Source organism: Leucopleurus acutus, assembly GCF_964270905.1.
Source record: "Leucopleurus acutus genome assembly, chromosome: 9".
Taxonomy (NCBI): domain Eukaryota; kingdom Metazoa; phylum Chordata; class Mammalia; order Artiodactyla; family Delphinidae; genus Leucopleurus; species Leucopleurus acutus.
In genome coordinates, this window is record NC_139144.1 from 93,506,533 (window position 1) to 93,524,790 (window position 18,258).

Consider the following 18,258-nt stretch of genomic DNA (forward strand, 5'->3'; position numbering starts at 1 on the left):
AGAAATTCCAGATTTCTTACGTTTTCCACAGGGAATACATTAGGAATTGGTAGGTGGGAGATCCCTGAATTAAGTCAGGGTAACTGAGCACTGCACAGGAACTAGCATTCCCTATTGCCACGGCACAGAAAGCCATGGATCGCGTCATCATCATAACCACTCCCTTTCCACCGGCTTAAAAATCAGTTCCAGGGAGAATCTTTTTTCCCCATGGATATCTATGTATTTTTAAAATTTTGTAATAGCAATCATAGAAAAAATGAAATGAGACTTGCTACCAATTTTTCTGGAAATGCCTTTAAAGGAAGTGATATAAGCAACGCTGACACCAAATCAACATATCCTAGATATATACATAAATACATTTTTACATACATACATACATATAAAGTTATATATCTTTAAACATATACAACCACTAGCTCCAAAAAGATTAAGTGCCTTATTGGAGAATGAGGATCCGTATCTTTTGATCCAATCTGTTTATATGGAGGAAAAATGATTATACCCCAGCGTTCATTTCCAGAGGGGGTTCCTCCTTTTCAAAAGGGGTAGAGATGGCAGTGATGGTCAGAGTGACAGACGGAACTAGTCCTGAGGGCGGCTCGTCCGTGATTGGCTCTGTCTTGATGGTTGTTGATGGAAAGTCTGTAGACAGGTACCATTTCTCACTCTCCACTTCATCTGTGGGAAAAAGATAAGCACATGTGTGAATCTGTTCAGGGCATCAGGTATAAGTAAAACAAATGGCACTGACCTTTCTCCTCAAAAAAGAAGCTCCAACACAGAATTATTGTGGGTAGAATAAAGGGAAATAAAACGAGGATGTGAGAGAGGAGATAAATGGATGAAGAAATGAATGGCAAAGTGAGAATCTATACTTGCATTCACTTGAGTGTAAGGATGCCTAAAGCAACTCTGGAAGGATATATATGAAAGAAAGAAACTAGGCTCTCCGGGCAGAGCAGGAAGGAGACTAGGTGGATGGGGAATAGGATAGGAGAGAGAATTTCAGTGTGTAGTGTTTTACACTTTTTGGTTTTCAAACCAATTAATATATTATCCAGAAAGAAAGAAAGAAAGAAATGCATTTAAAAATAAGAAGGAAAGAAGCAAATGGTTGACAACCAGGGTCTCAGGAGACAGGACTGGAGACAGGTCTCTGTCCTTCTCCCCAATGGATGGTTATTTGTTTTCTTCTTTTTCTTCTCACTCCCCATCATTGGTCCTAGTCTGCTTCTCTGCAACGTCGCTTATGCCTTACACCTGACCTAGACTTCCAGAATTTTATTTAGCCCTCTAGGAAACTTCAGAGTTTGTAACAGACATCTGCCCCTTGCTGAAATGGATGAAATGCTCATCCAGAGGAAAGGGCGGCATCTTGTCAAGGCTGGTCTTGGCTTGCCTCTGGCTTTCGTGACAATCACAGGCCTGGGGATCACAGCAAAGCAACAGCACCGAACAGACAGAAGCACCTCCATCACTCAATGACATTCTCCTGGGAGCCTGCATGGTACCCTGCATTTCTTACCAAGTTACATCAGAGCAGGTACCTCAGCATAGCCCTGGGAAAGGAGGGAGGAGGGCAGGAAAGGGAACAACAGCAAGAAGGCTGCAAACAGGTGCAGAACGAGAGAAAACAAGTCAGAGATTCCCAAAGTCAGCATTCCTCACCTGTTACCAGTTTTACTAAAGCGAGACTAAAATAAAGCAAAGATATGCTCCCTTGCTTTATGAAAACGTTTAAACACACACACACACACACACACACACACACACACACACCAGGTGCTTCGTGAACTATTACTGTCCAGGGGAGCAAAGTCATTCACATTATGAATTATTTTACACTCAAGAATTGGGCTCAACTTTTCTTATGAAAAGGTACATGAACATCATTCAGAACTGTCAAGACGGCAGTGGAAGAGTGGGCACGGAAGCTAAAAACTAAAGTTCGCAATTGTTAAGGTTGTGTTTCTTTTTTTTTGCGGTACGCGGGCCTCTCACTGTTGTGGCCTCTCCCGTTGCGGAGCACAGGCTCCGGACGCGCAGGCTCAGCGGCCATGGCTCACGGGCCCAGCCGCTCCGCGGTATGTGGGATATTCCCGGACCGGGGCACGAACCCGTGTCCCCTGCATCGGCAGGCGGACTCTCAACCACTGCGCCACCAGGGAAGGTTGTATTTCATAAGCAACTTCCTTCAAACACAGGGAAAGGTTAGATTCACATGCACCATGGAAAATAATTTTCCCCCAAATCCAATTTCTAATTGACTCAATTAATTATTCCAGCCCCAATTTATTTCCTGAGGTCAAATAAAGACGGGCAAGACTTAGGTTGGTTGAAGGTGTTTGCTTTTAGAGCTGGTTCTATGGAGCTGCTGAGTGCTATGGGGTGATGGAGGATTTCCATCATTCTCGGGGTATGCGCCACATCCTGGCCGAGCGGGAGGGGCAGGTAACAAAGGTCCTTTTGAAAGCAGCCAGAGGATGGAGACCACACTGTACTTGATGCAGAACCCTGCTGGGCAGATGGGCCCCCTAGCTCAGCTTGGGGAAGCAACTGGATGAGGAACCAAATGAAGTACCTAACGCCACTCCCAGAATGAGCTTAGGCATGAGGTCTCTGCCACCTGTAAGGAAGACACGCTTAGGACAGATGTGGGGAGGGGCTGGAGAGACAGAGAGAGCACAGATCACATTTTCTCCACTCAGCAATGATGTGTTCATACCTCTGCCTTGTCAACACTTACAGCCTGTCCACACTGAGCAATATTTACCCCTAGCAGAGACTGGAAGAGAGATAGTAAGATGAAATATAGTCTCAGTATATATTAAAATTAACAGTTAAGGAGGCATCCCTGAGGAGAAGGTCACATGCAATTACCAGGGAATGGTGAGATAAGGCCAGATCCCATGGCTGTGTGGTTACAATTACTGTGATGAAACATAATTCACAAGGCACAATAGGTAAAAATAAATACAAAAAGCAAATACAAAATTACAAGCAAAATAGAGACAGGTAATGAAATTAGTTCTTCCAATCTGGCTAAGCCATTCTCAAAGTACACACATTCATAAAATAGGTCAAGATAGTCTATATGCTTTTTTTGGTTTTTTTTATTTGTTTGTTTTTGCGGTACGCGGGCCTCTCACTGCTGTGGCCTCTCCCGTTGCGGAGCACAGGCTCCGGACGCGCAGGCTCAGCGGCCACGGCTCACGGGCCCAGCCGCTCTGCGGCATGTGGGATCTTCCCGGACCAGGGCATGAACCCATGTCCCCCGCATCGGCAGGCGGACTCTCAACCACTGTGCCACCAGGGAAGCCCAAGATAGTTTATATTCTTAATGCTCAGTGTCCTACACCCCTATTTTAAAATTTTTTATATAATCTTTGCTGTATCAGAGATGGAGACTGAAGGACAAATAATGACATGTGAACTATGAAACAAAACTTCCCCTGAACTCTTCCAAGAGAAAACCCCAAGGAAGCTGCCTCTCCTCCCCTGAGCCTTTTGGGGACAAACCACTGGTGCTGCCTTCATGCTTCCATTCCAGTACAGCAATTTATTACTCTGCCTTGAAAGATGTTTTTTGAATTAGAAAGAGGTTTAAGGCCATCAACCTCAGATATGTGTTTTTATAGATGAGGAAACTAACATGCAGGTCTAAATCACACAGCAAATATGTGGCAGAACCCAGATCTCCCAATTCATTAAAGAAACAACTAAACATGTAGATAAAGATGTGTGCACAGGGACTTCCCTGGTGGTCCAGTGGTAAAGAATCTGCCTTACAATGCAGGGGATGTGGGTTCGATTCCTGGTCAGGGAAATAAGATCCCACGTGCCGTGAGGCAACTAAGCCAGCACGCCACAACTACTTAGCTTGCATGCCTCGACTAGAGAGCCTGTGTGCCACAAACTACAGAGTCCACGCACTCAGGAACCTGCGCACCACAACTACAGAGCCCACGTGCCCTGGAGCCTGCGTGCCAGAACTAGAGAGAAGCCCTGTGTCACAACAAAGAGCCTGTGTGCTGCAACTAAGACCCAATGTGGCCAAAAATAAAATAAAATAAATATTTTTTTTAAAAAAAAGATGTGTGCACAGGGCTTCCCTGGTGGCGCAGTGGTTGAGAGTCTGCCTGCTGATGCAGGGGACACGGGTTTGTGCCCCGGTCCAGGAAGATCCCACGTGCTGTGGAGTGGCTGGGCCCGTGAGCCATGGCCGCTGAGCCTGCGCGTCCAGAGCCTGTGCTCCACAACGGGAGAGGCCACAGCAGTGAGAGGCCCGCGTAGCGCAAAAAAAAAAAAAGATGTATGCACAAATATGCAGCATTATTTATAATCACAAAACACTGAAAGTAACCAAAAGAGTAAAACGGAAGGGCAAAGTGAATGAATTAGGGTACATCCATACAATGGAAATGTTATGCAGCCAGTAATGTTACATGTTTAAACCCTTCTTAATAACAAGGCAAAGAGTTATGATAGAATGTTAAGGAAAAAACCTGAATATAAATTTATGTACTATTAATGAAGAAACTGATAGGAAAAAAAGACTGAAAGGAAATATGTCAAAATAGTAAAAATATCTCTGGAGAATACTTCAGAACATGAGTGACTTTTTTTTTTCTCTAGTTTCATACTATTTCTAAATTTCCTAGACTGGGAATATATTGTCCCTGGATGATCACACATGGACATGGCCTGCTTCTGCCTGCTCTGCTTCATATTTTATGATGGTAATTACTACATAGAAGCCTTAGTGGGTCAAGTGGCCCATTTAGAGTCCCCTGACTTAAGAAGAGTCAATGAGTACCTTAATATATGTTATAAATTGCATAACTGGCTCCAGTTCTTCGTTTGTCCCTCTATCCCTGTCCTTTGCCATGTAATTTTGCAGTGCCCTCCCACTGGGGACTAATCCCTACCCTGGGATTGGCCACATGACTGGCTTTGGCCAAGAGGATGTTAGCTTTGCAACACAAGTAAAGTCTTGAAATGCACTTGTACAACAGAACTTACACACTTGTACCTTTGCCATCACACTTGTGAGAAGGATGTGCCAGGACAATCTACTGATCCCAGAAGGAGGACAGACACATAAATCAGAGTTGCTCCCAGATGAGCCTGGCCAAGATCAGCTAACTCTCAGCCTTAGACGTGTGAGTGAATCTAGCTGAAATCAGCAAAATCACCCAGCTGCCCCTGAGCCTCCACGCCTAAATCAGCCAACCTCCAGCCAAGGTACAGACATGTGAACTCTAATAACAAATGACTGTTGTCAAAGCTAATGAGTTTAGTGGTGATTTGTTATGCAGGAATACAGCTGGCTGATACAATACAGCTACATGTATATACAAGAAATTAAATCCATTACATCAGAACCTATGGCAACAAATAGTTACACCTTGTTCCCATAATAATTCCTCTAAACCACCAACTGTGAACCATATCAATAAATATTTGTAGATTGACTGACTTGATCTACCAATTATATAATAAAATAAATGATTTCAGTTGAAGAAAGTTAGCCAGTAAGAAGTTTGGTGAGAACATTCCAGCGGCAGTTGAAATTAGAGAAAAAAGCTTTCATTCTGAACTACTAGGTATTGACTTATACTCTGTCCCTCAGTGGATCAAATTGGAGAAAACAAAATGACAAATGTAACCTGTGAGGTAGGGGGTTAACAAAGGATAAAGGGAAAGGGAACCAGCCGAATATGTATTACAATTTTTCTATGTGACCTTATTTTTGTAGTTTTATTTCATTGGCAAAAGATCAGAAGAGCACCATGGCTTAGAACTTAGATGGTTGAGTTATTGATAAAACTGCAAAAACAAGATTCAGTACACACTCTATATACTGTCCAATTTCTAATACTAATACTCAGATAGTGAGTGAAAAAAATTTTTATTGTAAATTGTGTCTATATGCCTTTTAAGTTTCATTTCAGAAGGAAAACATCACCCAATAAGGTCAGTAGTGCACTGTGGGGAGTAAGAAGCACAACCAGCGTATCATCTGATTTTATTTAAACAGCTCCCTGGGCTTCCCTGGTGGCGCAGTGGTTAAGAGTCCACCTGCCAATGCAGGGAACACGGGTTGGAGCCCTGGTCCAGGAGGATCCCACATGCCATGGAACAACTAGGCCCATGCGCCACAGCTACTGAGCCTGCGCTCTAGAGCCCACGAGCCACAACTGCTGAGCCTGCGTGTCACAACTACTGAAGCCCGCGCACATAGAGCCCGTGCTCCGCAGCAGGAGAGGCCACTGCAACTAGAAGCCCGCGCACTGCAACAAAGAGTAGCCCCGGCTCGCCACAACTAGAGAAAGCCCGTGCACAGCAACAAAGACAAAAGTAAATAAATAAAATAACTTTATAAAAACACAGCCAAAAGTAAATAAATAAAATAACTTTATAAAAAAATGAAATAAAATAAACAGCTCCCTATCAAAGGTCAAACTCGACTGGCAAATTTCCTCGGCATCACCACTTAGCTGTCAGCAAGAAAATAAAAACAAGCCACTGTCTCATGGCGATGAATCCTTCATATCCAAGGATGAAATGGAGCAGCTATGAGCAATGGGGCTAGATGCTGAGATTACCAAGATAGCGGCTAAAAACCCCACAAACCAAAACCAACATAGAGGCAACACCAAAATGCAGGTCCTCAATCATTTCCATATGTGCTGCGTAAATAATGGCACTGAATAGATACTGATTCCTGGGAAGGGGAAAAGAGATTAAACTCTAAATTGGGAGTAGGTAGTATCTTTATAAATATGTCTTATATATGTGTGTGTGTTTTTTATATATATATATATACATATACACTCATATACATATTTATATATGGTGTGTCTGTGTACTTTTAAAAAGAGAAATCACATAGGACAAATGCCACTTACATGATATACACATATATGTACCCATTAGCTACTTATATGTCTAAAGTAAAAAGGGAATTTTTGTAAATTAAAGAAGTATGCCTCATCTAAATCTTTCAGCATTTGATAACTGTGTTTGCCCTTTGAAAAATTTCAAAGGAGCTGGCAAATCTTGGCCGATTTTTGATGTAAACATCTCTTAAAGGAAAATGCTAAGGCTGGGTTCTGGAGGCTGGGAGAGGGGCAGGAATGCAGTTGAATATGTCAGAATCATATTAAGCTGTAGCCCACTGCATGTTCAGACAGAAGGTAGGCGCCTGCCCGCCCAGAGTCCCCTCCCTGAGTGCCTGGACCCTGAAATCACCTCCAGTGGTGAGTGGCATGAAGAAGTGTTGAAAATAGTAAAAATAGCAAACACTGAACTGTGAGTGTTTACTATGTGCTAAGCATCATTCCAAGTGCTTTAGATATATATTAATTAATTAATCCTAAGAGTGACCCTGGAAGGCATGTACTATGGTTACCCTCATTTTATAGACAAGGACACTAAGAGATTAACTCCCTCACCCTACGTTACCCAGCTGGTATACAGCCAACCTGGGATCTACACCCAGGCAAACCAGACCCACAGCCCTGCTCCTGGCCCCTCTAGCATACTGCTTCGCGAGAGACCAATGATGAAACAGATCTCTAGCCAAAAGTGAGCATTCTTCAATTAATGTTATTTTGAGCCCATAATTAGCCACTACAAAAGGTACAATATTGGTTCTTTCTATACTTCTTACCTTCGTTTATATGGACTCCTAATCCAATGTTCCTGAGGTTAAGAATTCCAGTTTAACACCAGCAAATAAGAGCTAAAATGTTCTGAGAGCTCACTGTGTGCCAGGCACCGTTCTAAATGTCTTCACGTACTTACACAGGTTTCTGTGATGGATGTGATTTCCCTTGTACACCTCCCTCACTCCATGCCTTCTGTGCTTGTGCTTACAGAACCTCTTTCCCTTACTCTGGTGTTCATGTTGTGGCCAGTTGATAAACTATGTATTTAATTATGTGGTAATTTACATAGGGCAATAATAACAAGAGCTAATATGTATTTAGTGTTTACTAATTGCCAGGCGCTGTTATAAATGCTTAATACGTACTAACTCATTTACTCCCCCCAACAACAGCACAAGGTTAAGTATTATTACTATTATTCCCATTTTAAAGATCAGGAAAGGGCTTCCCTGGTGGCGCAGTGGTTGAGAGTCCACCTGCCGATGCAGGGGACATGGGTTTGTGCCCCGGTCCGGGAAGATCCCACATGCCGCGGAGCTGCTAGGCCCGTGAGCCGTGGCCGCTGAGCCTGCGCGTCTGGAGCCTGTGCTCCGCAACGGGAGAGGCCACAACGGTGAGAGGCCCGCGTACCGCAAAAAAAAAAAAAAAAAAAAAAAAAAAAGATCAGGAAAGAAACACAAGAGTTGAGCCACTTGCCCAGGATCACACCATTAGTAAGTGGCAGAGCCCAGGTTCCAATTCAGGCAAATTGATTCCAGAGATGAATCGCTATACTCCATCCGTGTTCTGCATTTGGCATCTCAGGTCTTCCCATAGGATACTGTGTTTAAAGTATTCATTGAATAAATATCTGTGGAGCAAATGACCGATTTCAAAAGATTTACTTAGTATATACACGCAAAAATCCCTTGTGTGTACATTTCTTTTCCTTCATGAAAATTAATGACTCTTACCCATGAATAGAGTAAGTTTAACGCTAGATAGCTGTACATATTGCTTTCTTATACCATTCTAGCATTGCAATGGCCAGCAAACGAAGAAGTCATGATTTCACTTCTAAAAGGGGGGAAAGCATCATTATTTTCTTAACCTGTTAGAAAAAGAAAATAAAAGGTAATCTCAAAAGGATGATGACTAGCAAAAAAGCATTCACCACTAGCCCAGGCTTCAGACTCGGAAAGGAAGGCTGTTCCTCTGCTTGTCAACCCCAAGTACATCAGGTTCTTTCTGTAGCGCATCCCTGTCAGGGGACCCAGCTACTCTCTGTAGGGAGATGACAGACACATCTGCCTTTTTTTTACCCTAGAATCTACCCCTCTAAGACAGCTCAGACCCATGCTCTTGTCAGCTCAGACCCACAGCTCTAATCAAATGTGATGAAGACACAGCTATTTATCATCTCTCTGTGACTTTCTTTCCCAGGTCCCACGGCCTTGGAATATTTCAACATCAAGAGCTCTTCCCACTGCAAACAGGAAACCTAAGTCACCCATGACTCATCTCTACCCTTTATTCAGCAAACCCGATGGTATGCTAATCCTGCTCTGGGTTTCATCTAATCCTTTCCAAATCCATTTTTTCTTTGCCATGGATGGTACATGCCTTTCCGTTTCTCCCTGCATTGCTATATCCACGCACACCTTCCCTGCTCTGGCATCATCAGCCACGAGACACCATTTTCTTCTTCTAGACCCCCAAAAAAACACCATCCCACTTTCCTAAGGCCTTGTTTCCCATCAAACGCTGAGTCTCCGCCTTCCATCAGGCTACCTCATACCAGCAGCATCTGTTCATGTTTAGCTCACAGACTATTGTTTTCATTCCCACCTATGAAAACAGCTCCTTAAACTTAGGATATCCACACTAAGCCAATGTACCCAGCCATCACTTGCCCTACTCACTCTAGAAGTCTAACCAGGCTAACCTGAAGGAAGATGATTATTATTTATGTGCTGGTCCCACCCTCTCTAGACCTGGAAGAGCCACAGTTATAGTCCTTTATTCCACCCAAAATAAAGTTACCTTGACTTGTGCATGGTGCCAGTAGATCACTTCTGTATTAGTATATTTTATGCTGAGTCTGTTGATATTCTATATATTTCCAACTTGGTTCTTATATCATCTTGGAGGATAGGGGCCATGTCTAGTTCTCTCTGAACAGCCTTCATCCAGCACTACTAAGTTTCTTCTTTAGGAAGAAGACTGAAATTAACTAACAAAGCCAATGAATACCTAGCCTCCCAATTTAATTACAGAGGAACATGACCAAAATAGAGTAACTCATGAAGATACCCTCCAGGTGGTGAGGTGCAAGACTTGGTCATTCACATATAAGCTTTTTATTCTTCAATCTACTTGGAAGCTTCTGCTTATCTCTTTATAACCTCTTTACTTTTTTTTTTTTTTAAAGAACCGAAAACCCTGCTTAGCAGCCTTAATCATGGGCAGAAATGAACGAGCTGAATGTAGGATGTCTTTCTGGTGGTTCTGAAGGTCGAGCCCACATTCCTAGGACTGGCTCCTGTGGTTGCCAAACGATGTGAAGTCCTTTAACTCAAGTGTTTCAGAAAAGTCTACAGTCAAATTCAGCCCTGAAGACAGATGACTCCTGTGTAATCTTAGACTGGTGTTTCTCAACCTTCTTTTGGTCACAGACTCTTTTGAGGATCTAAAAAAATTATAAATGTTCTCAGCAGGAAAACTGACAAATGTTGACAGCCCAAAATTTTGCATATAATTTTAGGGGTCTACAGTCCATCTGAAGAACATGATACACTAACAGGATAAGAACACCTACATTTGCCCAATATAGTTGGCCTGGGGTTCAAGGAGGGAGGAAGAGGGAAAAGAAAGAGTGAGCAAAGAAAGAACAAGAAAGGAAGGAAGAAGGGAAGGAAAGAAGGATGATGGTGGGAAAGAGAAAGAGAGAGGAGAAAAGGGAGTAAGAGGGAGGGAAAAAAAGAGAGAAATCCAATAAACTGAGAGAGCTCTGTGCTTGAGCTGTTTAGCTTATCACTTTGTTTCAGGCTTGGAAGCAATTACAGAAGAATGGCATTTAATCTCAGTAAAACTGAACAAGAAGATTGGAATCATTGGCTTTCTGAGATATAATGAAATACTATCCATCACTAGAAACAAGAATTCCTAGTTTTGCTTAAGCGGTTTAAACAATGCAAAAGATGAAGAAGATTAAATTTAATGCAAACAGAAATTTTTTAAAGTTGCCTATTTATGCGTTGCCTAAAGAACTATCATCCTCCTCGATCAGGAAGGCAATCTGCTTAAGAAAGCACTGACTCCAGAGGGACCTTTGTGAATTAATACTCCCTTAAGGCGGATGCAAATTGGGGTTCAAATGAACCAAATAATTCTGTTCCCAAACATTTGTATATCCACAGAAAAACAACTGAAGCCAGGAACTCGACAAAGCATTCCCGGGCAAGTTCCTCATCCATTCATGCATGCTGTCTACCTTTGATGTCACACATCCCAAAGGGTTCCTATCCATGTTCATTATCCCCTACTTATAAAAGTACTTTTGCTGGGACTTCCCTGGCAGTCCAGTGGTTAAGACTCTGTGCTTCCACTGCAGCGGGCACGGGTTCGATCCCTGGTTGGGGAACTAAGATCCTGCATGCTGTGTGGCTAGAAAAAAACAAAAGCTGGCATAGAAAGCTTTTACTCAGAGAGAAACCGGTACTTAACGAAGATGAACTGTGGATCAGAAACTCTCCGCAAAATATATCTGACCCACTGTACCTATTCTCAGCAAACTACCAGCATGGCCTATTGCAGTGTTGACTTAAAATGTTGCACAACCTAAAAGTTGAGAATTATGTTTCATTCGGTGGACTTTCTGAGGACTTAAGCCTGGAAAAGAGCCTCTCCGATAACTCTGAGGGACTGCTCCGAAGAGGTGAGGGACAAGCCAGGATATACAGGACTTTTTGCAACAAAAACCAGGTAGTCGGAACATCAAAAGGTTACTGTTTATTAAAGAAAACCGGACACCTCAAGGAAATGAATTTAGCATTTTTCTCTGTGTGGGAATATGCAAGAGTCTGGGCTCATTGAAATCATTCCTTTGATATGCACCAGAACTATCTAGGGCCAAGATCCTGCTTTTTTCCACACTGAATCCCCTCGGGGTGCACAGTCTGGCTGACAGCTTGATGGCCACAACATCTTTTGTTTATTGATATGATACAGCAAGTGACACATTCTTTGTGCACAGCAGTATAGCACCTCTAAACAGAAGGAGGGGCCAGATGGGGGGAACTGAATGGTGTGGGCTTGGGTCTAATGATAAGAAAGCTTCCTGGAAAATACTGACTGATCATTTCTCCCCACACTAAGCTATCAGTATAGGTGGCATCTATGAGTTCCTTTATGCTGCCTTTATACTGATTAGCATTAAAAAGCAAAGAAATAGTGTTATCGGGAAGAGAAACGGACCCTCAACTTTTGGAAACCTGCTTATTTGCAATCATTTTAGTCGGGGTCTTGGTTTAGAAGAATCAATGTCCTAGCCCTCGGCCCACTATGTGCTTCCCTCCAACCATCACCACTGTTTCAACTCTACTCAACGCTTTAGGGCCCAAACGAAATTCTGCCTTGTTCATGCAATTCTTCCTGTGATCTTCACTGGGCGTACGCTCTGTCTTCTGAACTTCTAGTTTCTTTTCCTCTTGGGACACTGCTCATATTCGGTCTGATCAAGTATTGGGGTACAAGGCATTTTCCCTAGAGTCTGGGTGTAAGTTTTACCATCGTTGTCTCACAAGTATCTACGACAGTGCTTGACACACAGTAAGTGTTCAACAAACACAGAAGTGAAGGAGAAAGTTGCCCAGATGGTTTAGGCCAGCTCTAATCCGCATAGTCTAGAAACAAGGCTGCTGAACGGCTGACTAGCTCCACAGATGATAACTAAATACAATATAGGTATTGTTATCACACTCCTGACACAGGGTCTCTGCACTTGCCGTTTCCTCTGCCTAGAAGCCTCTTAGACATACACCTAGTTCTTTCCCTAATCTGCTGATCTTTGCTCAAATACTACCTTCAAAGAAAGGCCTTCCCTGTCTATCCTATTTAAAATCTCAACTCCCCCACTGCTATGGTTTGAATGTTTGTGTCCTCCCAAATTCATATGCTGAAATCCTAATGCCCAAAGTGATGGTAGTAGGAGGTAGGGCCTTGGGGAGGTGATTAGGTCATGAGGGTGAAGCCCTCTGTAATGAAATTAGTGCCCTTATAAAAGAGACCCCACAGAGCTCCCCAGCGCCTTCCACCAGGTGAGCACACAATGAGAAGTCTGCAACCAGAGAAGGTTCTCCCCCAACCATGCTGACACCCTGATCTCAGACTTCCGGCCTCCAGAACTGTGAGAAATATATTTCTGTTGTTTTTAAGCCACTCAGTCTGTGGTATTTTGTTATGGCAACTTGAATGGATTAAGAAACTCCCCCCTCCTCCAACATCTCCCTATTTGTTTTCTGATTTATTTTTCTGTATATCACTGATCACCATCGAACACATATATATAGTTTACTTCTTTACTTTTTCTTATTTCCTATTCCCCCCTCACATCCTAGAATATAAACTCCATGAAGCAGAGATCTTTATAAATTGTTTTCAGTCTTTATCCCCCAGTGCTTAGGATAGTGGTGGCAGATTAAGCACAAAGTAGGTGCTCAGTGAATAGCTAAGGAATAAATTTTTAAAATGAATCACAAAGCACCTGTACAATACTTACCTCTACTTGGCACTGTGCTTGATCCTGCACAAGACAACTTCTAGAAGCCAGGAAACTGTAACCTGATCAAATACCTGCAGCCCAGCGTGTCTGCACAGTGATGGGGCACTCAGAGCAGGTGTCTCCCCTGATGTATCACTAAAGGCTGGGAACATGCTTCATTCAGTCTCCTATACCTTCTCCCTTAACAACTCAAGAACCACTAGGAGAATGAATGGCTACACCGTAAGGCACTGATAACATGTGATAAAGGAGTTCAGACATGGAAGAAGCCAGTTTATAGACATCACTCTGAGAAGAAGTGTGGTGGTCAGCTTCTAAGACATCCCCCCAGTGAGCCTGTTTTTCTGGCATTCCCATCCTTGTATGGTCCCCAATCACAAGGAATCAGGACTCCCCTGTGTGACTGACAGAATAACTTCCACAGCTGGGTCAGAAAAAGTATTTTAGCTCCTGCCTTGGTGTCTTGGCTCTCTCACTCTTTGGAAGGCGCCTATGCTCACCACTACACCACCAACGTACCCCTCACTCTTTGGGAAGCCAGCTCCCATGCTGTGGTGATACTCAAGCAGTGCCATGGAGAGGAACTGATTCACCAGCATCAACTCGCCAGCTATGTAACAGAACCACCTTAGAAGTAGATCTTCTAATCCTGGAAAAGTCTTCAGATAACTGCAGCCGCAGCCAACATCCGATTTCAACCTCCTGAGAGATCCTGAACCATGTGGACAAAGAATGCCACCTGCCATATCAGCAAACAAAGGATGTTGTAGCCATCAAGCCCTCAGCCACTGCATCTGTCCCCAGCTGTGCACCCTGAGGGGATCCAGGACGGGAAAGAACAAGATACTGGCCTTAGATAGTTAAGGTGCACATCAGAGGAATGAATTCAATGAGCCCAGACACTTGCATCTTCCTACACAGAGGAAAATGGTAAATTCACTAACTCAAGATGTCTGTTTTTTTTAAATTAACAGTGATCTTTTGATGTTCTGACTACCTGGTTTTCGTTGCAAAAACTCCTATATATCCTGGCTCCTCCCTCACCTCTTCCGAGCAGTCCCTCAGAGCTATCTGAGAAGCTGCTTCCCAGGCTTAAGTCCTCAGAAATTCCGCCAAATAAAAAAACATAATTCTCAACTTTTAGGTTGTGCATTTATTTTTCAGTCAACAAACAGAACCACCTAAGTGAGCCAGTCCTGAATTCCTGATCCACAGAAATCATGAGAGGTAATGAATGATTACTACTGCTTTAAGCCACGAATATGGGGAGATCTGTTACATAGCAGTAGATAACTAATACAAGAGGTATCAGAAATGACTTCCACAAAGGAAGTAGGGCTTGAAATAGAGACATCAAAGGAATTGTAGGAATAACAGAGGCAAAGCAGTAAAGAGAATACAGGGAAAACCATGAGCAAAGGCAGATACAAATATTAAACAGAATCCATACCCACACAGAACCTCAGGATTGGAAACCAATCTTAAAGGTCAATTTAGTCCAACCTTTCATGTAGCGCTAGAGTCTACTTTAAAAATAAAACAACTAAGGCAGGGACTGCATGAATTTATCTAAGCTAAAACCCAGAAGAAGGCTGAGTCCTTACAGTGACCCTCTGTGTAATGATAAAATGAGGAGTATTTAGTCATAACAGAGACCATATTCCTGCATTTGAACTGAGGTCATTCCTGGAAGTGATTTAATAAGAAATTGAGGGGGAAGGAAGATGGAGTACAGAGGAGGGGAGAAGAAAGACAAAAAGGAGGAGAAGCAGAAGAAACAGAAGCAGGAGAAGGAGAATCAGGAAGAAGGGGATCAGGAAGAAGAACAATAACAACTCTACAACAACAGAAGATGAAAGAAGAAACACTGATTCACTGAAATGCTGTATGGTGGGCGCTGTCCTAAGTTCTTTAAACACATCATCTCATTTTACCCTCACAACAGCTCCACATCCCCAAATTATTTTAGCTCTACTTCTTCCCTTCCTTCCCAGGAGTCTTCCCCTCACCCTGTTCTCCAGATCTGAGGTACAGAAAGTGGAAAAAACACAGAGAGGAAGGATTAAATCATCATGCATCTGACCTCTTGTCAGGAAAAATCTGAGAATACAGTTAAGGCTCCAGAGGTCCAATCAAGAAAGAATCCACCCACAGATTCGGGGCCTTCCCTTCACTGAGGATATAAGGCCAGATTTCCTGGGCAGCTGGTCAGCAAACCTCTAATCAAAGGAAGAGTAGATCTGAGATGGGAAAGAAAAAACCTAGAGCATTCTCTGTCCCAAGATATGATGCTTTACTGATCCCAGAGTTGGTTCTTCTAGAGGCCAGTAGTAGACCTAAGAACCCCAACTGGAGGAGGGATTCCTCCACAAAGCTAATAGCCTATTTGTGAAGTTGATAGGAAGCATTTGCCTTTGACCCAAAGAAGCAGGAGGGAGCTTGTTCTGTAGGTAGCCACTTCACAAGATGTTGCCATGTGTACAGTGGTATAGGAAAGGAGGGGGACATCCAGGTCAAGCCAGAGGATATCACGTTAGTGACCATCTCCCACACTTTTCATCCTCCTGGGAGAAGAGAGCATATGTCAAAATAGTATTAGAGAATATAATTTTCAAAACTTAACTCAAGATACTAAAATAGCTGATTATACTTCTAGGAAAACAAACATAGAAAATTAAAGTTTAAAAGTATACATACAGCGTATACCAATTAAAGGCCTATGGATTAATAGTCAAAACATCTGAACATCTCTAAGGTCAGGAAAACTAAACCTTTAACACATACCATACTAATGGCATTGATAATGGACATGAAAGGGTAACCAATGAAAAAAGTCGTAGGGATGCTAGCCAAGATCTCCTATACATGGGGTCAATGAAACATGCTGAAAATAGGTTAAGAGGATGCCCAAGAAGTGTTTACGGAAAGAATCGTCATAAAAATGATTTCTCAGAAAAAAAAATGGCATGACCTCTGAAACAATGGATGTACTGGAATTATCAACCAGATAGGCCAACTTGATTTGCAAAAGGATGCTTTGCTGCCCAGTCCACAGGGTCAGAGAAAGCAATTAGTACCATTCAGCTCTAGCAGATTCCCAGAGCACACAGTCTCAGGTAGAGAGAGGTATTCTGTGCCTCTTTGCACTTCCCCATGGCCCAAGCACAAGGCCACACACAGCAGGTATGTGGCTGAAGGGGGCGCTAATGATAACACACACTCCACACCCTCAAGGAGGTCAGAGCCAAAGGTGCCGAGGTCCCAGCTGCTTCCCCTGCTCTGGGTTTACCATCATTGAAGCTGTCACTGGCAGTGACGTGGGCGAACGGTGACTGGGCCCGAGGCTCCTCACACAGGGAGTAGCTGTGCTCAGCCTGAATGAGAGGTGCCGGGGACGTTGGGGACGGCTCTACCTCCATCGACACACTCTTCTCTGAGAGGAAAGGGTCGTTCAGGAGCTGGCCCAAGACGTTCTGGGAAAACTCATCCAGCAGCTCCGAGAAGTGCTACAAGAAACAAAGGAGGAAGGACTCAGTTTCTCTTAACCATGATCTGACATTTACACACATGTTCTAAAGCAAAAATATCATCCACTGCTTCAGATGAAGTCCCTTATACACAATGTCCAGTTATCTGTTGCTGTGTAGCAAAGCACCCCAAAGAGTGGTGGCTTACAACAGCCAAGAGCTATTATCTCTCACCACTCTGTGGGTTGGCTGGGTGGATGTGCTGATTTCACCTGGGTTCACAGACAGAGGCACAATGAGCTGGAAGGCTGGAGGGGGCTGGGCTGGGACACTGGACGCCTGGGCCTTTTTCTCAAAGAGCCTCTAGCAGGCTGGGAGTCCTCATAGGATTAGGATGGTAGAGATGTTCCCAAAGGGAGAAAACCAAAGCTGCATGGCCTCAGAGGTCACACATCATCACTCCCTCCACATTCTTCAGGTCAAGGCAAGTGACAACGCCAGCCCAGACTCATGGGGTGGGAAAATAGACACCACCTCTTGACCAGAGGAACTGCAAAATCACATCGCAGGCAAGTGTAAACAGGATGGCATGACTCACTCGGGGCCATCACTGGAACTATCCACCACATTTTGCATTGGGAATATTTTAAAATAAGCTACCTTGTATTTTTGAAGCATGAACGTGTTATTTATAGCCAAGTACCAAGTTCAAAGGCATCAGAGGCAGCTTCCCTCTATTCTCCCAAGTACCTGGACTTTGTCCCTTTCTAGTTTTTCCTTAATCTCCTTAATCTCTTCTCATCTTCCATCTCCAACAGCAACACCTCCCTACCCACCGCCATGCCATGACAATGATAAAGAAATGGTCTATACATATATTCACAGGGAGTCCTATATCCCTCGTTCCATGGTCCCACATTAAAGGACTGTAGCCCCATCTACTCTCCCTCACTGATAGGGGGATGTTCATGATATGAGGGTCTGTAGAGCTGGGTTTCTCAACCTCAGCACTACGGACATTTTAGATGGGTGATTCTTTGTTATGGGGGGCAGGGCTGTCCTGTGCATTGTAGGATGTTTAGCAGCATTCCTGGCCTCTACTCACTACATGCCAGTAGCACTCCCCTAGTTGTGAAAACCAAAAATGTCTCCAGCCACTGTCAAATGTCCCTTGGCCAGGGCCAGGGGGGTGGGGGTGGGGGTAAGGGGAAGATCACCCTTGGTTTAGAACTACTGCAGTAGAGTATATTAAAAATAATTATAATATAATTTAATTTAAAATTTCACTTGATACCAGCTGTTAGAGCCACTTTTACCTTCTTAATGTTCCCTGAGTCACAGACCAACAGGT

The 18,258-nt window shown here is 43.4% G+C and overlaps 1 protein-coding gene across 2 annotated transcripts in view; it reads right to left on the reverse strand.

Moving 5' to 3' along the window:
• The window catches only part of CREB3L2 (cAMP responsive element binding protein 3 like 2), a 329,774-nt gene that overhangs the window by 243,853 nt on the left and 67,663 nt on the right, over positions 1-18,258 (reverse strand). For both annotated transcript variants that reach the window (XR_014326465.1, XM_082846810.1), the window contains exons 2-3: positions 16,730-16,946; positions 509-684 (exon numbers count right to left, since the gene is read on the reverse strand). Coding sequence is in view for 1 of the 2 variants with exons in the window: in XM_082846810.1 (XP_082702936.1) it covers positions 509-684; positions 16,730-16,946 (393 nt within the window). In the remaining variant the exon portion in view is untranslated. The remainder of the gene's footprint in view (positions 1-508; positions 685-16,729; positions 16,947-18,258) is intronic.